Source organism: Chrysemys picta, chromosome 12 (assembly GCF_011386835.1).
Source record: "Chrysemys picta bellii isolate R12L10 chromosome 12, ASM1138683v2, whole genome shotgun sequence".
Taxonomy (NCBI): Eukaryota; Metazoa; Chordata; order Testudines; family Emydidae; genus Chrysemys; species Chrysemys picta.
The window spans coordinates 42,525,923-42,550,695 of NC_088802.1; the positions used below are offsets into that span (position 1 = coordinate 42,525,923).

The 24,773-nt window shown below is 42.8% G+C and overlaps 1 protein-coding gene across 6 annotated transcripts in view; it reads right to left on the reverse strand.

The window, feature by feature from the left end:
• SAP30BP (SAP30 binding protein) overlaps positions 1–24,773 on the reverse strand; it is a 60,580-nt gene that overhangs the window by 23,298 nt on the left and 12,509 nt on the right. For 4 of the 6 annotated variants that reach the window (XM_008163909.4, XM_008163908.4, XM_042841126.2 and 1 more), the window contains one exon: positions 459–501. The exons of the other annotated variants lie outside the window; for them this stretch is intronic. In XM_008163909.4, the coding sequence (XP_008162131.1) occupies positions 459–501 (43 nt within the window). The remainder of the gene's footprint in view (positions 1–458; positions 502–24,773) is intronic. 6 annotated transcript variants of the gene reach the window in all.

Below are 24,773 nucleotides of genomic sequence, written 5' to 3' on the forward strand. Positions count from 1 at the left end.
TTACAATACATCCAAGCTTTAAATAGAAAAATAAAACTAGCAGTAGTGTTACTGAAAAAGGTCTCATCAACAATTTCCTTAAGTCTCTCCCCTTCCCCAATTATGAGGGTTCTGAAAGAGGCTGCCTGCACAAAATCATTACTGTTTATTTTCCAGATGAGTTTAAAAAAAAAAAACAACCTTTTTTATTTCCCCTATATTTTAGATGCATACAAAAATATTTGCACACATTTTGGGAATGGCTGTCTCCCTTCCGAAGTTCAAGCCAAACAAACATTAGCCCGGTAGATGAAGTCACTGAAAATATTCCATTGAGATGAAAAATGAGCACAGAGGATAAGCCAATTAAAAACTGCATGAACAGAAGGGATCCAAGATGATCTTCATTAGTGGAGAGAGAAGCACAAAGAGATGGTTTGTATGTATATTTTTAAATATATAGCATTATGTGAACGTACCAACTAGCTCCTGGGGATCTCTCTTCTCCAGTTCTGAGAACTCCTGGGGGAGGAAAATATAACAATGTTAGCAAGATAGGTCATGCACTAGAGTCATTGGCTACACAAGTGTATATGAAGATTAAAAGGAAGAATGGAATGTAAAATATTAAACATAAGGCAATGCTTGCCCTGAGAATCAGAAATGTAGGACTAGAAGGGATCTCAAGAAGTCATCAAGTCCAACCCCGTGCTGAAGCAGGATCAAGTAAACCTAGACGGTCATCCCCAACAGGTGTTTGTCCAACCTGTTCTTACAAACCTCCAATCATAGGGATTCCACAACCTCCATGGGAAGTGTATTCCAGAACTTAACTACCTTTATAATTAGAAATTTTTTCCTAATCTAAATCTCCCTTGCTGCTGACCAAGCCCAATATTCTTGTCTTGCCTTCAGTGGACATGGAGAACAATTGATCATATATGTTAAGGGCTGTTATAAAGAGGACAGTGAAGACTTATCAGGTCCCCTTCTCAGTCTCTTTTTTTCAAGACTAAAGATGCCCAGTATTTTTAACCGTTCCTCATAGGTCAGATTTTCTTAAGTTTTTATCATTTTTTTTCTTTTTCTCTGGACTCTCTGCAATCTGTGAACGTATTTCTTAAAGCGAACAGGTATTCCAGCTGAGGCCTAACCAATGCCAAAAAGAGCGGGACAATTACATTCAACACTCCTGCTAATACACCTCCAAATGACATTGGCCTTTTTTGCAACTGCATCACATTGTGATCCACTATAACCTACAGATGAGCAGAACTACTTACATCACGAAAGCCATCAAACCCCCTTACAGGATGCTTTCTATTCTTGCAAAGACAATTTTATCTAGGAATTAAAGCTTGCTTTCTACGAGCACTGAGCATTCTCAGCTCCCAGTGACAGTTGGGGTGCTCAACACCTCTGGGGGTGGGAGGGAGGATCAGGTCTTAAGGATTGACCAAACTGGATCAAAAGATCATTGATTCATCAAGACTGGTACTTGACCACTGACAGTGGATAATACTCAGTGCTTCAGAGGAAGGTTCCCATTACCCCTAAACATACAATACACTTAGACAATTGTGCACAGCTAGAGTGTCTTCCTTTTATTAGGGAGCCTTTTTATTCATTCACAACTCAGAATTCAATATTAGAATTCCGTTAAAGGGACATAAATGTAAACAAGATCCCATATAAATTGTTTGGTAGACCTCAATGCTGTCCGAGAGGTCAGCGAGACCACCATGAAAAAGGGGGAAATAGTCAAATGGAGAAGTGAAATTGCTCGTCTATCAGTCTTTTGACAAGGTACACCTCTACCCTGATGTAACGCGACCCGATATAACACAAATTCGGATAGAACGCAGTAAAACAGTGTTGGGGGGGGGGGGGCGCTGCGCACTCCAGCGGATCGAAGCAAGTTCGATATAATGCTGTTTCACCTATAACGCGGTAAAAAAATTTGGCTCCCGAGGACAGCATTATATCGGGGTAGAGGTGTACTCCAACAGTGTGATTAGCACTACAGAACAGTAGTAATATCCAAGCACCGGAAGAGACGCAGGCTCAGAAGCAACACCAGTTCATTATCTTTGCTGACAGAGCGCCTCAGATGCATCAGGTAAGAGTTATTCATCACAACAGGAAATATTGCTGATTTGAGAGGATTGCTAAGCAGAAGTAGTGATAAGACCATGGGTCAAACTGTTCATGGTTACACTCACGTGAGGTTATTTTGAACCTACATTTACATACATACAAGAGCAGAATTTGGCAGTATGGATTTCTACAAGAGAAGGGGGTTATGGAAAAAGGTGGTCGAATGTGATTAAAGATTATCCAGGGCCAACTTTGGAAGCAAGCACCATAACACTTCGAAGGTCCCAGGAAAATGACTAGTTCTTACCCAATTCTCCCCAAATGACACAAGGGCTCTGAAGCAGCCGTGGCAACAGTATTCTAACCACCACCCTCTTCCCAAAAAAGCCTTTCACGATTCATTGGGCTCTGTGTCCAAAATTCCTCAGCTTCTCAGAACACTGAATCTATTCATTCAACCTGAAATGAACACAATGCTGCCTCCTTGTTGCTTAGGAACCAAACTTTCACCACTATACTCCATTAAGGAGGGGCTTTTTATGTTGGGTGAGGGGAAGAGAAGGAGAGGTCAGTAAGCTAATTTGGACATTTGCTGTGCCAAATTCAGGCTGGCATTATAAAAATCACTAATTCCCAGGGGGATTCAGTGCCTTCGGGATCAAAAACCCAGCATTCCTTTTGTAGGACTAAATGAAGTGTAGTGATATTTACCGCCTTTCATTAAAAAGCATTGTGGCTGCGACTACATTCGGGTCATAGAAACATAAGGCTGAGGCTATTTTAAAAAATGAGGTACATGGAGAAACACAGGTGCCTGCTAGCCAGCTGGCTAGGAACCAGTCTTCTCCTTTTATGTGGAACTGAAGTGGACTGGACTATTGTGTCTTTGGTAGTACTGATCTTCCTATATGTAGCAAATGTGACCACACTGTAGTCTCTAGATGCCAGTATCCTACCACCTGTTCTCTCGGGCCATTTAAAAGCCTTTTGACATATAATAATGATGTATTCAGGAGAAAATTAAAAATAGATACTTAAAATTAGGAGTCTGCAGGAAATGTCCCAGCAAGTAATTTCAAGCATCCACCGAGAGGAGGGACATTGTCTTCAGGTTAAAGCACTGGACTGGGACTCGGGTGATGTGGGGGGTCTGTTCCTGTATTCCTAACAAACAGTGTGAGACTGTGGGTAAATCACTAACTGTGTGTGCCTCAGCATCCCATCTGTGAAATGGGGATAATCCTTCCCTACCTCATAGGATTGCTGTGAGGGCAAATTCATAAAATGTGAAATACTCACATACCAAGAATGAGCACAACAGACTAGCCTATGAAAAAACAAGATCATACAGTTACAGATATGGAAGAGAATCATTGGGTCCTTCCCCTCCAACCAATGCAAGATCTTTCCTAGAGTGGTTTAATCATGTCTCAAGCACTGTCTCTCCTGGGAGACTATTACACAGCCTAACAGATCTTACTATATACATATTATCTCTTTTCACCTGGATATCTAGACACTAAATACACAAATTTAAATTTTAACATCTTTGGGGGGGAGGGGGGGGAGAGGAGAACTACTTTTCACTCCACCCATAGTGAGGTAGTTATTTAATAGTTCTTTTCTTCTGAGGGGACACCTATGGGGAAAGAGGACTACTTCAAGTAAGTACCTATTGTCTCTAGCCTTTATCTAGAGTTCTGACCTCTCCTTGTTTTTCCACAAGGAATACCTAGATGACATTAACGAGTGAATGAGAGTGGTACACAGAACCATGCAAGGAGATCCCACTGGAATGAATTATACTGCTATGAACATACTTAAAGGTGACCAAAGGAAATGGTCAGAAATTCAACAGCTTTTAGAAATACGGTAGCTTTCCCAAATAACCAGGCTAAGAAAACATTCAGCAGGCCACTCACTTATTATCATGGTTTTAAGCTAATAACTGTGCTAAGAAGGGCATTCACCACATATAGGTAAAGTTACTGAATTTTCAAAACACCATTTGCAAGTCACCTTTAAATCATCTGGAGCAATCTTTGCAATAATAAATCTGAAACCGAGGGCATTGTCTGCACTACAAAATTATGTTGAACTACTTAACATAAGAACAGCCACAGTGGGTTAGACTAACGGTTCATCTAGTCCAGTATCCAGTCGTCCGACAGTGACCAATGCCAGGTGCTTCAGAGGGAATGAACAGAACAGGTAATCATCAAGTGATCCATCCCAAATTAAATAGCTTGTGTGTGTTCACACTTGGCTCCTTGTGTCGGAAGTGCGCGTTCTCACTAGAAGCACTTGTATCAATTGTATTGTCAGTGTGAGGCATTGTAGGATGGCTCCTGAGTTAACCTAATTACACGGACCATAACACTATGCTGCTCAGGGAGGTGGTGTTACTAAATAGGCATAGGGTATGTCTAGACTTACTTCCTGGTCCGGATGTAAGCAATCGATCTTCTGGGATCGATTTATCGTGTCTTGTCTAGACACGATAAATCGATCCCGGAAGTGCTTGCTGTCAACGCCGGTACTCCAGCTCAGCGAGAGGAGTATGCGGCATCGACGGGGGAGCCTGCCTGCCGCGTCTGGACCTGCGGTAAGTTCGGACTAAGGTACTTCGAATTCAGCTACGTTATTAATGTAGCTGAATTTGCATACCTTAGTCCGAAGTGGGGGGTTAGTGTGGACCAGGCCATAGAGAGGCACTTACACTGACAGGAGTCAAATTTAGGTGAAGACACTTCCATAGGTAGGTCCATGCAAAGCAGCTTACATCAACCTAACCCTGTAGTTCAGGCCAGGCCTCAGGAAAGAGCAGACAATAGTCTTAACAGTAGTAACTGGATGACTGAAATTCCTCTTGGTGAAATTCTTGTTTTAAGAAGCAAAAATTGATTTTTAAGAAGTGCAACATATCACAAATAAATTAGCTCTGAACAGGATCGGTGTGATTCTATGAAATTCCAAAATCACAAATAAAGTATTGATTTCTGGGAGGTAAATATTTCTTTATCTTGGCTTGCGCTCTACAGTTCCTAGAAGGAGAGAGAGTCTTCCCCATTTACAGCGGTTTATACAAAATGGATCCCTAACACTTGGTAGATATATATATTTAACCAAAGGAGCCATCTGCACAAGACAGGCATGACACCATCATCATCTCCAGACTACCCAGAACTGCAGTCACACCAGCAAGTCCAGTCTCCACGTCCTCAGGGCACAACTAAGACATCAGAAACTCTAAACATGCATAAAGAAGAAAACAAGTTCTAAGGAATCATAACCACACCCTCTGCCCAGAGGATATGAATTTTGCTTACTGATGAATGAAGTATACCTGCTGTTCCCATGATTAATTAAGCTGAATGCATCTAAACAATCTTTCATTAAGTCCCTCATTTCAAACTTTACAAATAGCTTGCTATGAAAATGAAGGACTGGTTCTCTTAGCCCCTACATGGTACTTTACTTGCTCCGAGTGTTGTTCATCTAGTAATCCTCAACATCCTTTGCACCAGGCAAGTATCCCTATGTAGTAGATGTGAAAATAGAATTTCAACATCTTGCCCAAGGTCATACAGTAAGGACTTGTCTACACATGACAGTTATTCTGGAATGTCGTAGCTATTCCAGAATAACTCCATGTGGGGGACATTAATTACAGAATAAAAGCATCTTATGCAGACTTATCTTAATCTTCTTCCAAAGTGTGTTAAACAAATTCAGAAAAAGCCACTTTCTCTCCCTTCCAGTATATGAGTCCACACATGGAGTTAACCCAGAATAATTCCATGTGTAGACAAGCCCTAAGGACTTGTCTTCACTACCAGGGAGATCGACACTGCTGCAATTGATGCAGCGGGAGTTGACTTAGTGGGTTTAATAAAGACCTGCTAAGTCGACGGCAGAGTGCTCTCCGGTTGACTCCGGCACACCTGCTCCCTGAGAAGAGTAAGATAAGTTGATGGGGCAGAGTGTTTCCCGTCAACACAGTACAGCGAAGACACCGCAGTAAGTCAACCTAAGCTACGTCGACTCCAGTTAAGTTATGCACGTAGCTGGGAGTATCATAACTTAGGTCGCCATACCCCACTAGTGTAGACAAGACCTTAGATAATGGCAAAGAGATTAGAACTTAGACTGTCTACATCCACCAGCACCTCCTGGGAGCACAGAACTCCTAACTTCTCAAAAGGTCCACATAGCATTAAGGCCTGGTTTATACTTAAAATATAGGTTAACAAAGGTACAAGGCACAGGGGTATGAAAAATCTACACGTCTGAGCACCATAGCTATGCTAAAGTAAGCCCGAGCGTAGAGGCAGCTAGATTGATGGAAGAATGCTTCCCATCAACCTAGTTACTGTCACTCAGGGAGGTGGAATTCCTACAGTGATGGAAAAGCCCCTTCCATTGCTATAGTCTGCATCGATGCTACGAGGTTACAGCAGGGCAGATATAGCTCCACCGCTATGCCACTATAGCGCCTGTAGTGCAGACATGGCCTTAGACATAACTCCCATTAGTGTTTGTGGGACTTCATATAAACAAAGGCTTTACTCTGAATGCTTCCCATTGACTTTAGCATAGGCTTCAACACATGACGTAGAAGTGAGGGTGTTTAAGTACAGTTAACTGTTTTTCTTAAATTTAATGTGCTATGGATCTGATCCCAGACCAAGTTAAAAGGTGAGGGAGGGAAAGCTTTGAGGAATAATGTAAAGAGGCACAATATAAAAGTGAAGGGTTGCAATACTTTAGCGTGTTAGGTGGAAAAGAATATCCATTTCTGGACACTGACTAGCAAGTTTTCCAGAGCATTTAACAAAAGGAACATATTTTGACTGTAAAGTGGAGAAAAATTTTAAACCCCAGAATAAGGGATCTTATCCGTTTACATAAGGCGCCAGAAGCATTCATGGTACTATATACATAAAGCATCGGAAAAGTAGAAGTTAGCTCAGTGATACTCATTCCGTGGCTTGCGAGCCACAAGTGGCTCTTTAATGTGTCTCCTGTGGCTCTTTGTGATGTAACAATGAATTCACACTACTGTGGCTTTTGTGAGTCATGTTGATTGCTAATTTGACTCCTGAATCACTGAGATCTGAGTATCACTGAGGCTAGTCAAGCAGCACTGTGCATTGGTTGTGTCCAGAATCAAGCCAGATACTTATGATGCTGTAATTTCATCAAGGAATGTGTATTTCAAGTCAATAAGTCTGACATCTATGAAAAATTGTGCATATTGACCATGTTCCAATGGGGAGCACTCACTGAAGACAATAGGGTTTGGATTTCACCCCCAGCGTTTAACCTGGAGTGGACTGAGTGCCAGCACTGCATTGTTTTCACAACCTTGAGCTCTGGAATGCTGTGAGGGAGGCTACCCACATTTACGTTTGTGGTCAAAGTCTTTTTCTGGACACTGGGCTGGCCACACTAATGAATCAACCCAGGGATAGCTGTTGGCTAAATAAGCCGCAGTTTATCTCCATCACCAGGGAGGTATGACCTCTTGTTCCTTCATATCCCAAGCCTAATGGAAAAGCTTTTGTCCCATCTGATATTGCAAGCTGATAGGTGAAAACTGCCAGGATAAAAAAAAAAAAAGTGTAAAATAAAGTGGCTTTTCCCCACCTCGTTTTGTGAAGGACAGAATAAATATATTCACTAAGTAGTAGTAGGCATCTTTCAGTCTCAAGAGACCATGGATATGTGCCCCTGAGATGTAAAGAATTTACTCAGTTTTATGGCAGCCATGGCTGTGGCTAAAGAGACCCACTTGAGAGAAGAACAGGAGTACTTGTGGCACCTTAGAGACTAACAAATTAGTTATTTGTTAGTCTCTAAGGTGCCACAAGTACTCCTGTTCTTCTTTTTGCAGATACAGACTAACACGGCTGCTACTCTGAAACCTGCCACTTGAGAGAGAATCTCTGCTTACTAAGGTTTTATACTAAAGGCAGACCTTGGAGAAAACCCTCTGTTTGAAGACAAAGCTTGCACTACTGCAGTGCCACTAGTGCTCAGAACAGTGGGAATACTAGTGTAAAATAGTCCATCTCCCTTCTCCCATTAGAAGGGGAGACCCTTCCCATCACTCTCCTCTTACCCTTATCAAGGAAGCTGTACCCCACAATTCTCTCCCTCACCTCCCCTGCTGGGAAGGTCAGCTCCTCACTGCCATCTATCCCCTCCTGCTGTTCATCCCTCAATCAACATGATAATGTTCACAACTACTCCCAGCAGCATCACACACCATGACATTTGCCAGACTGGTCAGTTTCACTACTGCTGCTTACAGCTTCTGAGCAGTAGTGAAGGTGAGAATAAATCTTACTGACATGCTGCTAATGGTCAGCATCTGGTGCAAGTGGATGGAGGTGCAGAGCAAGGAAATATAAAAGTCAGATTTTAGGGACCTCTGATCACCTATATTTCTAAGATCTCTAGACCGATCTCATGCATAACAAGCCATATGATTTCTGGTCCAGGTGTTCCAGAGCAGTTTAGTGAAACTTACAAGAGTATTATTTTCACCAATGACTGACTTCAGCTGCTATTTAAGTTTCAGTATTGCTGTTCTGCTAGCATTCAGGAAAAAAAAGTTTCCCATTTACTACTGTTGAGCAAGTAGGCAAGTGCCTTTTTCAAGCCTCGGGCAATGAGACACTCCCTCTGGCAGCCCGACGGTTGTATTTATTATTAAACTGAACCACCAAGATGGATTCATACCTGTTGACGAAGGACAGGCACTGTTTCTGCTTGGTACATGTAAGAATTGTAACATGAAAGCAATGCATTCTAGTTAAACTCCTCATCCTACTGTGACAAGATATGGACTGTTAGTAAGAGATTCAGTCCAACAAAACTGCAGGGTGTGTCCACACTATGGAAGGTTAAAAAAACACATAAGATCGCAGCCTACCATCAGGTCCCACTGCAAAACTCAATAGCAATCCCCTCAGTGGGAACAGAGATTAAAACATAGGAAGGAAATGAAAACAATACGAATCTGACACTGAAGAATTTAAGCTTCAAAAGATTTTCCCGAGAAAAATCCATTTTATTTGATGGAAAGAATGGACTTATTTACAACAATGCTTGCTAAATCCTTCCTGAAACAAAATCCATAAAGCCAGTACAAAGCACACCCCCACACTGTGGAACACAGCAGCTACTGGGGTTAGGATTGGTACCCTTTGGCAAGAGCTATCAACTTCACAACTGCAGTGGCATAAAATTACTAGGAGTGCATTTTAATCATGCAGAAGATGAGGGGACAGAGAAGAGAGGGAAGATAACTGCCTTGTGGGGAAGGAAAGCATATAATGTCTAGAGGTACTTGGGTGCTTAAAACAAGATCCAAGTTGTGAAATTGGATTGACGGAGAAGTCAGTGTCCAATTCCCCAGCTTGGGTTCTCTCCTTTCCCATGCTTTTTCAACCAAGCCAGACCCACAAACTCTCTAGTTTCCCCACCACTGCTGATTAGCATCTATTAAAACAATCCAAAGGGTTAGAAGCACCAAGTTTTTGCATAATTAGCCTGATCTTGCATCTCTTAATCATATCCTCCTTCCTTTCATTTATTATATCCGTTCATTCCATCTGGTCTAAAATTAGTTCATGCCTATTCCAAAGAGTTTACAGTGTCCTCCTACTAGTTTGTACAGCACCCAGCGCAATGGGACTGTGATCCTGATCAGCGCAATGGGACCGTGATCCTCATCAGGGCCTTTGGACATGTTCATAATAATTTTAAATGCACCTTGACAGTGTTATTATCCTTTCCCAGCCTGTGCATCCTGAGGCATGATGCCATCTGATTTACTTAGACATTTCTTTACTGCTCATCAACTTGGTAGCTGATAATTGAACAAAGTTGTAAAAACAAGTCCACATATGCAGATCACAATGGGTACAGTGCCCTGAAAAGTGAGAGGTAGAGAGTTCCAAAACCAGGGACCTTGTGTAAATAACTGGATGCCAGTCCTCACTAGTTCAATCCCAGCCAAAACAAGAACATGTTAACTGACAGGCTGGCATGGCTGGACATCAGGAGAGACCAGGGCCGGCTCCAGGCACCAGCCTGGCAAGCAGGTGCTTGGGGCGGCCGCTCCGGAGAGCGGCGGCACGTCCAGCTATTTGGCGGACGGTCCCTCACTCCCGCTCGGAGTGAAGGACCTCCCGCCGAATTGCCGCGGCAGATTGCGATCACAAATTTTTTTTTTGGCTGCTTGGGGCAGCCAAAACCCTGGAGCTGGCCCTGGGAGAGACACACTAAATTAAACGAACCCACTGATTGTTGCAATTCAGTGTCCAGATTCAAAGCACACTGATGATACTGGAGATCGGGCTGGCAGAGACTGATTTGTTACAGGGACAGCTATTTACACAAAAGTACATTTGTAAAGAGATGGAAAGTAGTTACAGCAACACTTGTGACCACCCACAGGGTTCAGCAGAACATATTGCTTAGTAGAAGACTACCTTTAATCCAAGTTTTTAGTACAGTGTTTGACCAATACAAAGATACTTGTCTATTGGTGGTAAGGTCATTACAGCAGGTTTCACCCCACATGAATGTAGGTACAGCTAGAAGTGAATGGACATTTTTTCCTCTCTACAACAATTCATGCATTGTGGAGGGGAGGAGGAGGGGAGTGAAACTGTCTCTTGTTAAAGAATCTGCTAAGGCAACAGTATCATTCTGCTGCAGAAAGGATCTAAAGTCTGGACGCAAATACTTCCATCTCCAATACCAGCCATAACAAAGCAAGAGGGAAGAATACCTATATGTAGACAGGAAAGAGTTTATGATTAATTTCTCAACCCTTCTCATCTCCGGGCAATGCACATGCTCCAGTATATGTAGTTAGCTGGATAACCTAGTCATTCCTACAAGAGAGAGACAAAATATTGAAATCCATCAGATTTGAGGAGTTAAGAGCAAAGAGTGAGCTGCAGAAAGAAATGGCAATTTCACCTTTTACCCACCAAAGTTTGTCAGTTGTAACATATGCTACATTAGAGAATCTGATAAACAGAATAAAGTCCAAGTGTGTGTGGGGAGGGGGGAACAAAAGTACAAAGTTTTATTTCCTTTCCCAACAAAATAAAAAAGAAAAGGAGAATCCTGGGAGAAAGCCCAATACAAGCCCATTTCCTATGGCCATATCCTGTTTGCCAGCTCTGTCACATTGCTCCAGGCAAACTGCCCAGCTCCGGAGGAGAAAATGAACTTATCAGAAATATGAGAGGAAGCCGCTGGGGCCATGTTATGAAAGCACTGAAAAGCACAGCGGTGAGCCACCTCTAGGGAAGAACTGACTGTTTTCATGCTGCAATACGAGACTTCTATACAGTCTGCACACTCTGAGGTGTTGTAGACAGTGAGGAAGAAAGAACAAGACAGGAAAGAGAACTCCTCAGACTCTTTCCCTATCTTTAGGAACTTATCAAAAGAAAAGAGCAGACCCACCTGACACGGACTTTTACTTTTTAAGCTATATTAAGTCTGGGCAAATCCACTGCAAGTTCACTTCAATTCTATGGCAAAAAAACAACAACAAAAAACCCCCAGCCAAACAAGACTTGCCAAGTCTGAAAGTGATAAAATGTTTTAGATAAACGAACTTCTATAGCAGGAGAGCCTTTAAAATAGTTCCTGCTTGAAATTTGATTTCATTCATCTGACACTTGATGTTTTAATAGTTTTCAAATATATCTGCTATTTAGAGTAGCAGCTTCTAACCAGGGGTTACAGCAAAGGGCCCTGAGCCAAGGCTCTTGTATTCTGGTTTAGTAGCAGAGCCTGGATCACTGTGGCATTTGGGGCAAGTCACTGAACCTCTGTGCCTCAGATTCCTCACCTTTAAAATGGGACTAGCATCTTCCTCACAGGGATGAGGAGTTTGGTGTCTGTAAAGCATTAGCAGAGCTTCAGCTACAGGAGTGCAAAGTAAGGGCTCTCGGTATCACAAGCAATGGTCCCAAATATGGTGGCATACACATGTTTAAGAGCAGTAAAAAAACAAACCAAAACAGCTCTCACTGATTGTCCAAACAGACCAATTAAAGACCAATTGGAGCAAACAAGCACTTGACTGGGGTTGCCAGAACTTTGAATCCACCTCTGCTCATTTCCATTAGTCAGTGAAGTTGATTAAATGACCTTAAATGACTGCCGCTTGGAGCAGCTAGTCCTGGAACTGACAAGAGGAGAGGCAATTCTTGATGTAGTCCTAAATGGAGCATAGGATCTGGGGCAAGAGGCGAGTATAGCTTGACCACTTGGTAATAGTCCTGACACAAGGAAGAAAGGAGAGCAGCAGAATATGGACCCTGGACTTCAGAAAAGCAGACTTTGACTCCCTCAGGGAACAGATGGGCAGGATCCCCTGGGAGAATAACATGAAGGGCAAAGGGGTCCAGGAGAGCTGGCTGTATTTTAAAGAATCCTTATTGAGGTTGCAGGAACAAACCATCCCGATGTGTAGAAAGAATAGTAAATATGGCAGGCGACCAGCTTGGCTAAACAGTGAAATCCTTGCTGATCTTAAACGCAAAAAAGAGGCTTATAAGAAGTGGAAGATTGGACAAATGACCAGGGAGGAGTATAAAAATATTGCTCAGGTGTGCAGGAGTGAAATCAGGAAGGCCAAATCACACTTGGAGTTGCAGTTAGCAAGAGATGTTAAGAGTAACAAGAAGGGTTTCTTCAGGTATGTTAGCAACAAGAAGAAAATCAAGGAAAGTGTGGGCCCCTTACTGAATGAGGGAGGCAACCTAGTGACCGAGGATGTGGAAAAAGCTAATGTACTCAATGATTTTTTTGCCTCTGTCTTCACGCACAAGGTCAGCTCCCAGATTGCTGCACTGGGCAGTACAGCATGGGGAGAAGGTGACCAGCCCTCTGTGGAGAAAGAAGTGGTTCGGGACTATTTAGAAAAACTGGACGTGCACAAGTCTATGGGGCCGGATGCGCTGCATCCGAGGGTGCTAAAGGAGTTGGCGGGTGAGATTGCAGAGCCATTAGCCATTATTTTTGAAAACTCATGGCGATCGGGGGAGGTCCCAGATGACTGGAAAAAGGCTAATGTAGTGCCCATCTTTAAAAAAGGGAAGGAGGAGGATCCGGGGAACTACAGGCCAGTCAGCCTCACCTCAGTCCCTGGAAAAATTATGGAGCAGGTACTCAAGGAATCAATTATGAAACATTTAGAGGAAAGGAAAGTGATCAGGAACAGTCAGCATGGATTCACGAAGGGGAAGTCGTGCCTGACTAACCTAATTGCCTTCTATGAGGAGATAACTGGCTCTGTGGATGAGGGGAAAGCAGTGGATGTGTTATTTCTTGACTTTAGCAAAGCTTTTGATACTGTCTCCCACAGTATTCTTGCCACCAAGTTAAAGAAGTATGGGCTGGATGAATGGACTGTAAGGTGGATAGAAAGCTGGCTAGATCGTCGGGCTCAACGGGTAGTGATCAATGGCTCCATGTCTAGTTGGCAGCCGGTTTCAAGTGGAGTGCCCCAAGGGTCGGTCCTGGGGCCGGTTTTGTTTAATATCTTTATTAATGATCTGGAGGATGGTGTGGACTGCACTCTCAGCAAGTTTGCAGATGACACTAAACTAGGAGGCGTGGTAGATACACTAGAGGATAGGGATCGGATACAGAGGGACCTAGACAAATTAGAGGATTGGGCAGAAAAAAACCTGATGAGGTTCAACAAGGACAAGTGCAGAGTCCTGCACTTAGGACGGAAGAATCCCATGCACTGCTACAGACTAGGGACCGAATGGCTAGGTAGCAGTTCTGCTGAAAAGGACCTAGGGGTCACAGTGGACGAGAAGCTGGATATGAGTCAACAGTGTGCTCTTGTTGCCAAGAAGGCTAACGGCATTTTGGGCTGTATAAGTAGGGGCATTGCCAGCAGATCGAGGAACGTGATCGTTCCCCTTTATTCGACATTGGTGAGGCCTCATCTGGAATACTGTGTCCAGTTTTGGGCCCCACACTACAAGAAGGATGTGGAAAAATTGGAAAGAGTCCAGCGGAGGGCAACAAAAATGATTAGGGGTCTGGAGCATATGACTTATGAGGAGAGGCTGAGAGAACTGGGATTGTTTAGTCTCCAGAAGAGAAGAATGAGGGGGGATTTGATAGCAGCCTTCAACTACCTGAAGGGGGGTTCCAAAGAGGATGGAGCTCGGCTGTTCTCAGTGGTGGCAGATGACAGAACAAGGAGCAATGGTCTCAAGTTGCGGTGGGGGAAGTCCAGGTTGGATATCAGGAAAAACTATTTCACTAGGAGGGTGGTGAAACACTGGAATGCGTTACCTAGGGAGGTGGTGGAGTCTCCTTCCTTGGAGGTTTTTAAGGCCCGGCTTGACAAAGCCCTGGCTGGGATGATTTAGCTGGGAATTGGTCCTGCTTTGAGCAGGGGGTTGGACTAGATGACCTCTTGAGGTCCCTTCCAACTCTGATATTCTATGATTCTATGATTCTATGAATAGTCACCATAATATAATTGAATTTAACATCCCTGTGGCGGGGAAAACACCACTGCAGCCCAACACTGTAGCATTTAATTTCAGAAAGGGGGACTACACAAAAATGAGGAATTTAGTGAAACAGAAGTTAAAAGGCACAGTGCCAAAAGTGAAATCCCTGCAAGCTGCATAGAAACTTTTTAAAGACACCATAATAGAGGCTCAACTTAAACAGATACCCCAAATTAAAAAAACAAAAACAAAACTTAGTAAGAGAACCAAAAAGGTGCCACCATGGCTAAACAAAGTAAAAGAAGCCGCGAAAGACAAAAAGGCATCTTTTAAAAAGTGGAAGTTAAATCCTAGTGAGGAAAATAGAAAGCATAAACTCTGGCAAATGAAGTGTAAAAATATAATTAGGAAGGCCAAAAAAAGAATGTGAACAACAACTAGCCGAAGACTCAAAACGGAATAGCCAAAAAATGTTAAGTACATCAGAAGCAGGAAGCCTGCTAAACAACCACTGGACAATCGAGATGCTAAAGGAGCACTCAAGGACGATAAGGCCATTGCGGAGAAGCTAAATTAATTCTTTGCATCGGTCTTCATGGCTGAAGATGTGAGGGAGATTCCCATTCTTTTTAGGTGACAAATCTGAGGAACTGTCCCATATCGAGGTGTCATTAAATGAGGTTTTGGAACAAATTGATAAACTGAACAGTAATAAGTCACCAGGACCAGATGCTATTCACCCAAGAGTTCTGAAGGAACTCAAATGTGAAATTGCAGAATAAACTAACTGTAGTTTGTAACCTATCATTTAAATCAGCTTCTGTACCAAATGACTGGAGGATAGCTAATGTGACACCAATTTTTAAAAAGGGCTCCTGAGGTGATCCCGACAATTACTGGCCGGTAAGCCTGACTTCAGTACCGGACAAACTGGTTGAAACTATATTAAGGAACAAAAATTGTCAGACAAATAGACGAACATAATTTGTGGGGGGAAAGTCAACATGGTTTTTGTAAAGGGAAGTCACGCCTCACCAATCTACTACGATTCTTTGAGGGGATCAGAATGGACAAGGGGATCCAGTGGATACAGTGTACTTAGATTTTCAGAAAGCCTTTGACAAGGTCCTTCACCAAAGGCTCTTAAGAAAAGTAAGCTGTCATGGGATAAGAGGGAAGGTCCTCTCATCGACTGGTAGCTGGTTAAAGGATAAGAAATAAGACGTAGGAATAAATGCTCAGTTTTCAGAATGGAGAGAGGTAAATAGCGGTGTCCCCCAGGGGTCTGTACTGGGACCAGTCCTATTCAACATATTCATAAATGATCTGGAAAAAAGGGTAAACAGTGAGGTGGCAAAGTTTGCAGAGGATACAAAACTACTCAATATAAGTCCCAGGCAGACTGCGAAGACCTAACTACCAAAGGATCTCACAAAACTGGGAGACTGGGCAACAAAATGGCAGATGAAATTCAATGTTGATCAATGCAAAGTACACCTCTACCCCGATATAACGCTGTCCTCGGGAGCCAAAAAACAAAAACAAAAAAACAAACTTACTGCGTTATAGGTGAAACTGCGTTATATCGAACTTGCTTTGATCCGCTGGAGCGTGCAGACCTCCCCCCCCCAGGAGCGCTGCTTTACCACGTTATATCCGAACTCGTGTTATATCGGGTCACGTTATATCAGGGTAGAGGTGTACTGCACTTTGGAAAACATAATTCCAACTATACATATAAAATGATGGGGTCCAAATTAGCTGTTACCACTCAAGAAAGATCTTGGAGTCATTGTGGATAGTTCTCTGAAAACATCCAGCGGCAGTCAAAAAAGTGAACAGAATGTTGGGAATCATTAAGCACGGGATAGATAGTAAGACAGAACATATATTTCCTCTATACAAGTCCATGGTACGCCCACATCTTGATTACTGCATGCAGATGTGGCTGTTCCATCTCAAAAAAGATATATTGGAATTGGAAAAGGTTCAGAAAAGGGCAACAAAAATAATTAGGGGTATGAAACGGCTGCCATATGAGGAGAGATTAATAAGACTGGGACTTTTCAGCTTTGAAAAGAGACTAAAGGGGGATACGGTAGAGGTCTATAAAATCATGACTGGTGTGGAGAAAGTAAATAAGGAAGTGTTATTTACTCCTCATAACAAGAGCTAGGGGTCACCAAATGAAATTAATAAGCAGCAGGTTTAAGACAAACAAAAGGAAGTATTTCTTCACACAATGCACAGTCAACCTATGGATCTCCTCCCTAGAGGATGTTGTGAAGGCCAAGACTATAACAGGGTTCAAAAAAGAACTAGATAAGTTCATGGAGGATAGGTCCATCAATGGCTATTAGCCAGGATGGGCAGGGATGGTGTCCCTAGCCTCTGTTTGTCAGAAGCTGGGAATGGTTCACTTGATGATTACCTGTTCTGTTCATTCCCTCTGGGGCACCTGTCGGAAGAAAGGATACTGGGCTAGATGGCCCTTTGGTCTGACCCAGTATAGCCGTTCTTATCTATTAGTTCTGATTCAGTGATTTCCATTTTGAATGAAAGCAACAAGTTTAGTCATAAAAGTAGCCAAATATAGCCTCTGGTAATTCCCATTAAAAGTGGACAAGCTCAATAGAGCTGTTTATTGCTGTGGGAAGCCCATGAACCCAGCAACTTCTCTCATCCCATTTCTGCCTCCTATTTGATTCCACAGAGAAGTAAGAATGGCAACTTTGTAAGATCATAAATATCAGTATCACATGGCAATGATTGAAATGTCAAATCATTTTGAGAATTTTCTTTAATGATTATTTCACAGCAGGATTAAATTGAAGGTGAAGCTGAGTTGTGAGAAAACTTAGATCTCAGGAACAGCAGCAACAGAAAAACGCAAAAGTGCTGGCAAAGGGAATTTCTTCTTGTGCAATAATTCTTTGCCAAGTACATCCAATTGAAATTCCTTAATCTCTTTCTCTAGACTTTGAAGAAGTGCCATAGCAGAAATTCAGAGAGCTGGTAAGAGCAACAACCAAAGAGGACTATACTGCTGCAGACAGATATTTAACGCTAGAGAAGGACCCATGGCAAGTGATGGAGGAAAGATATTGTTCATTAATTTGAAAAATGAGAAGAAGAAGTTGCAAGGTTAGTTGTTAAAAATCCATGAAAAAGCACATTATCCTAGCAGTTGTGGGGTTAATTATTTATGCCAGCAGAAAAAGGGTGCAATAAAGATTTTCATTCTCTAGGAAGCACATCAGAAACTCATATCCACCAAGCATTGTTTAGAGAAGGATTCCCTGTGCCAAATTAGTTTCCAGCACGCACAATGCACTGCTATAAGGAAGTTTAAAATGGTATGAAAGACTGCTGTCTTGGTAATCTTAATTTGTCTCCCAGTGGCAGGTGTCCATAGCACAAAACTGAGCCATCAGCACATGCGGCACTATTTGCACCTCTGCTGTCACTCTCAGAAAGGCCCAGGATTGAATACGCTCTGGAGACTGAGGGCAAAGTCTACACTATAAAATTAAATCGACCCAAGTTACTGCGGTGGCTGTATGTTGATGTAATTGAATTGGTTTTACACGTCCACGCTATGCCCCTTGTGTCGGCAGTGCTCGTTCTCACGAGGAGCGCTTGCACCAATTTACCTGACAGCATTTGGAATTGTGGGACGGTTTCTGAAAGGCAGCAACAGTCAATGTCAGCAAAGCAGTGTCTACACTGACACTGCGTTGACCTACCTACATCGACTTAAGTGCCATGCCTCTCGCGAAGGTGGAGTTAAATTGGTGTAGTAGGCGAGTTACATCGGTGGGAGCTACATTTTAGTAGCTTACAGAGTTAGGTTGACCTAAGCTACCTTAGGTCAACCTAACTGTAGTGTAGACCATGCCTGAGGGATCACCTCTAGGCATGAAAGGGTTGGTTAAGATATGGGATAAGAGTGGAAGATTTGCACTGATGCTGTATGCTGTCATGGCTCTGTAAGTAAAAGGAGAGAGTTCCAGGGCTCTCAATCTGGCACCATTCAAGAACATTTAATAGAAAAGTTACGATGCCAGGAATGTAAAATAAAACAGCAGGTTTCTCTGCAGGTAGTCAGAGGGTCAAAAAAATAAGTCATGCTTTAATACAAAACGTGCATATTCTTCCAGTCTAGCTCTAGCTGGTGAAAAGAATGCAAGGAAAGTGGCACCACAAGTTACTCAGTGTTCTGGAAGTTTTTATAAAACAGATTTAAAAAAAAAAATCTTTCATGGCTCTCGCTGAAGAGACGAGCCACACCTATGTCAATAATCTTTGGTATTCAGCACTTCAGGGAGTGAAGAGTCTGTTGCGGCTTGTATGCCTGGCAGGGGAGGAATGAGACATGTCCAAATACGTGCCTACTCATCTTCCAAAACTGTTCATAAGAATTGGTTTACTGAATTCAGGGCTGCAGCTTTGAACCCAAAGTTTTAAGCCAACAATGCTACAATCTCTCTGCAGTTGTCAAGCCAAATGGGCTAGAGGCAAAGGGGGGGTGGGAAAACGCGTGAGAGAAAATTAGAATAAAACTTTCAGTGCCAGGTTCATTCTTTCATGTCAAATTGTGTTTAGCATTTGCCAATATACTCGGGCAGATAAAGCTACTTGTAACCATGCCCACCTGCTTAGAAAAAGTGGCTAAGATACACCAACTGCTTTAATTTCTGATACAAAGAGCACTTATTTTAAATAGTGGGTGAGGACTGTACAAGAAACTGACTTATCTGTACTCTTCTGAAAAACCTTCCAGGCATAACAACATCAGTGAAGCCTCTCAATACTTTTGGTTTCTTAATGGGAAGTTGAAAGGCAATGTCTCTAGTGCGGAGAATAAGGGAGGGGCACAATCAGTGAATTACTGTGTAAAACCAGGCAGAACAAGCAGGTGTTCTGATTGCAGGAAGCCAAGAGAAACGAGAACACTGATATAATGTTCAGTGGACACAGTGCTATTCCTGCAGAGAATGGTTTATTGTACAGCATTTAAAGTCTAAATCAGAGAGCAATAACTTGAAGTACATTTTCAGGGTTGGTGGATTCCTGAAGAGAAGAGCAATGGAGATAAAATTCAAGCTCACAATTCATTGTGGAAAGGTTAATTCCTACCAGACCAGGCCATGTCTTTCAGAAGGTCAATACGGGACCACTGCAGTCATCACTGAATAGGGAGGTTTTGGGGGTTTTAGAACTGGCTCTTGAACCAGACTAGTTTTCAGAATTCCCCAATGACATTTTTAACAGCTGCCCCTTCAACACATGAAAGCAGAGGAACGACGATTCACTTGGGCCTACTTTTGAGCTTGGTCACCCATAAATAAAACATTAACATTCATCGTAAGAATGGCCACACTGAGTCAGACCAATGGTCCATCTAGCCCAGTATCCTGTCTTCCGACAGTGCCAGGTGCTTCAGACAGAATGGACAGATATGGGGCAATTACAGTACAAGCTGTTTTATCCACCATGTTGGGGGGGAGGGGTGGTGAGCAGTGCTGGTAAGTGAAAAATGCCGGCTTACTAAGGGGGGGGGGGGGAAGCATGCAGAGCTACCTGCGCGCCTCTGCCTAGGAGCAGCTAGCACAGGTCATCATTTGCGGGGAGCAACCCAAGGTGAATGCCCCCCAGATCCAGCACCCCACACCACCTCCTGCGCCCCAACCCGCTGCCCCGAGTCCCCTCCTGCACCCCAACTCCCTCCCAGAGCCCGCGCTCCACACTCCCTCCCGTGCCCCAACCTCCTGCCGGCCCCACACAAACTGGACTATAAACCGGAATTTCAGTGAAGATCAGAAGTGCCAGTTTATAGAGCTTTCCGATTGGTGAAGTGCCAGATAAAACAATTTTTACTGTATTAAGTGATCCAGCCACTGTCATCCAGTCCCAGGTTCAGGCAGTGAGAGGTTTAGGGATACCTGCAGCATGGGGTTGCACCCATGACCATCTTGGCTAATAGCTATTGATGGACCTGTCCTCCATGAACTAATCAAATTCTTTTTTGACCCCAGTTATAATTTTGGTATTCACAACATCCCCTGGCAACGAATTCCACAGGTTGACTAGGTGTTGTGTGAAGAAGTACTTCCTTATGTTTGTTTTAAATCTTCTGCCTATTAATTTCATCAGGTCCCCCTTAGTCATCTCTTTTCTAAGCTGAACAGTCTCAGTCTTTCTAATCTCTCCTCATATGGAAGCTCATCTTTTTAAGACATGTTAATACTAATTCCTATTGCTTATGATATCCATTCCCTATATTTGAGAGTTACATGCATCCCATGGCTGGTTGAGTGGACCTAAAGATATTAGGAACATTTTAAAAGTTGCTAATTTGAGCTTCATAACTAAAAATGTTTGCCCAATTAAACTTAGAATTTCCCTAAAAAAATCCTTTGGCCTGAAATATAATCTGCTTAGTCTTTCTCTGGTGGAGAATTTTTTAGTGGAAATTCTAAGATGAATTGGGCAAACGTTTTGAGTTATGAAGCTCAAATTAGTAACACACACACACACACACACACTTACTTACTTTTTTTTGGCAGAAATTGGTGCAGGTGGCTTTCCAGAATTGGGCTTAAAACAGAAGCTGTCTTACAGCCTTGAGTGGAGGAGAGTTGCTAGTGTGCTTTGACAATACCAGTGTTAGAGACTCCATTATTGTATGTTCACCTGTTGGTTTACAGAGCAAACTATCACCCGAAATCAGTAATATCTCTGAGAGCAAACAACGACAGTCAGGAAGAGCTGGGGGAGGCAAGAATGATCAAAAGCATCACAGTTTGGATGCTTACTCCCATACTGGTATTACTCTCCCCTCCCCCCAAATCAAAATGATTGCTATTGCCTCCCTAAAGTAGCCAAGGGATCACTCATCCACTGAAGGAATTATTCTATGGGAGGGCTGGATCAAGGTTACAGTTAAAGCGGAGCATGTCTCTGAAGGTTATCAAAAGGCCCTTTGTTAGATTTGCTTAGGAAATGCACGTTTCTCTACAAATCTGACACCGCCTCTGCTTCTTTTGTCCTGTAGTCTAACTTGGCAGCCTCCCAGAGTCCCAATGCACAAAGTGAGGGGAGGGTTCTGTAAAAAAGGAACTTCTGACAGGACAACAAGCTTTCAAAATCTGTAAGCAGTTGTTGGACTCCGGGTACGTCTACACTGCAGTTAAGAACACGTGGCTGGCCTGAGCCAGCTGACTTGGGCTCACAGGGCTTTGTCTCCGTGGCGGTTTAATTGCAGCGTAGACATTCTGGCTGGGGCTGCAGTGCAAGCTCCGGGACCCTCCCACCTTGTAGGGTCCTACAGCCCAATCCAGCCCAAGCCCCAACGTCTATACCTCAATTAAACAGCCCCTTAGAGCCCCAGAGAGCTGTAGGTTATTAACTGCAGTGTAGACATACCCTCACTTGCAAGGAAGCGGCCATATATGCTAAAGTTCTGATATCAAGTGCAATCAACACAGTAATCAGGGCTTGAGTTAATGATTGCCCTGCAAATGCCATCTGAAGTGAGCTGAGCAGAAGGGTTGGGCTCACAAGTCTTTGCTTGACTTCTACGCCCTGTTTTAATAGTCCCATCCCCACAATGTCTAGGTCCAGAATCCTTCAGATCAGAGTTTAGTAGAGGGGTATGCCCAATACTCTGTTTCAAACCAATTTCTCTCTTTCCCCTGATGACTAGCCCAGTTTACAGTGAAGGAATTAAACAAAAGGAAAGAGTAACAATATTCTGTACTTCTGGCAGTAGGCCAAGCACACTGTATGATTACACACAGCTCCTTAACCCTTCCCACCCTAAATAAGAGAGCAAAGAATGCCACATTTTAGAGCCAGGTTCACAAAGCCACCATACCTTTCCTTCTTGCCTTAAACCCATGGCTTCACACCCAAAAGAGAGGACCCGAAGAGGCTCATGCAGGCTGTGGGATGCCATCCATCCAAGTCCTTTCCATGCTAGCTGAACTGTCAATCATTTCCTTCCCCCTACTAAATATAATTCTTTGTGATTCTGTAGTTTTATATATATATATATATAAATTTTTAAATGACTATCTGCTTACAGGTAAGGGGTTTACCTTCTTGGTCATTATAAATCCCCCATGTAAAGGGATTTGGGTTTACACTCAGCAGGCAGGGTCACATACCAGGAACAGTTCTCCCCAGGGAAAATTCTAGAGATCAATCTGCTTTTTGCAAAGTTACAACCATCGGGAGCTTGTGCTTCTTTTCATTAGAACACCATATTGCTGAACTAGCTGCGGGTTCACTATCTGTTCTGAGTAAAAGTTTACACTTCTCTAATCAGTTTGAAGGCACACACTTTCCATTCACTGACACACCCTTCTTCAGTTAGTCAAACAGCTCTGGGGTATAAAATACTTCCACTAGTCTTCACCTGTGGTGAAGAGAAACAGTAGTGTGACACATCAGTATCTGAACTTGAAAAGCTTATTGGGACTTGCGGCTCAAAAGTTTAGTGTCAACATGACAAAGAGGAAGCTGCAGTCTGTTTGGTCATTCAGGCGGTTTTCATCCATGATTGAGAAGTGAGAATGTGTGCGCCTATGGCACTCCCTATAAGTGAACAGAAATACGTTCATCCAGAGCAACTGTGATAATTTGATCAAAAAAAAAAAAAAAAAAAAAAAATCAAGGAAAAAGATACAGGGTAAATGTAAACATAAGAGCTGTGTAGGTGAGAGGAGAGGAGCCTGGGCACTTCTCTATATTTGCATGAGTCACAGGTAGGGACCACATTTGGAAAGCATTCCCCTACCATACCCTTTAATATAAAACTAGTACAGAAAATTACGCCTTTATCCATTTATAACTTCCACAGCCTTTGCCTATGACAGCAATGACACCTGATGAGCCTTTCAGAGGCTCTGTGTTTTTGACCTATACAGCAATAAATTCTGAACTGCTTTTATGCAGTCTCTGGAATGGACCTGAGCCACAGGCGCAAGGAAACCTAACCCCATGTAACCTTATTTAAATTAGAGAATCAATGTCTTGCTTGATTACTGTTCAGATAAAATCCTACCTCGAAGCTGACTGAGCACAAACTTAACGAATTCATTCACCATTTGCTCACAGCTGTGCCTATTAGAAAGGCAGCAGAACATATGTTTATTGGTTATGAATAACTGCACAATTAACTGATCCAAGGATAACTGTTTAATCTCCTTTTTACAACAGGATAGCATGGGTTTCACCTTCGGCTTGCCCTAAAACCTGAAAGAGCTGCACCAGGCCATTTCTACAGCACACGAACACCCAAGCCTCGCATTTAACACAGATTTCCAAAAGTGAACTGTGTGGCTTTATTCTGAAATATTATACCTTACATCTAACAGAAAAAATATTTGTAAGTACATCAGAAGCAGGAAGCCTGCCAAATAATCAGTGGGGCCACTGGATGATCAAGGTACTAAAGGAGCATCAAGGAAGATAAGGCCATTGTGGAGAAGCTAAATGAATTCTTTGCATCAGTCTTCACTGCCAAGGATGTGAGGGAGATTCCCACACCTGAGCCATTCTTTTTAGGGGACAAATCTAAGGAACCATCCCAGACTGGGGTGTCAATAAAGATGGTTTTGGAACAAAGTGATACATTAAATAATTATAAGTCACCAGGACCAGATATTCACCAACAGTTCTGAAGGAACTCTCATATGAAACTGCAGAACTAACAACTGTGGTTTGTAAACTCTCTTAAATCAGCCTCTGTATCAGATGACTGGAGGGCAGCTAACGTAATGCCAATTTTTAAAAAAGGCTCCAGAGTAAATCCCAGCAATTACAGGTAGGTAAGTTTAACTTCAGTACCAGACAAACTGGTTGAAACTATAGTAGAGAACAGAATTTCAGAGACATAGCTGAACACAATTTGTTGGGGGAAGAGTCACTACGGCTTTTGTAAAGGGAAATCATGCCTCACCAAGCTATTAGAATTCTTAGAAGTTGTCCACAAGTATGTGGACACAGGTGATCCAGTTGATATAGTGTACCTGGACTTTCAGAAAGCCTTTGACAAGGTCCCTCACCAAAGGCTCTTAAGCAAAGTAAGCAGTCATGGGACAAGATGAAAGGTCCTCTTATGGATCAGTAACTGGTTAAAAGACAGGAAACAAAGGATGGGAATAAATG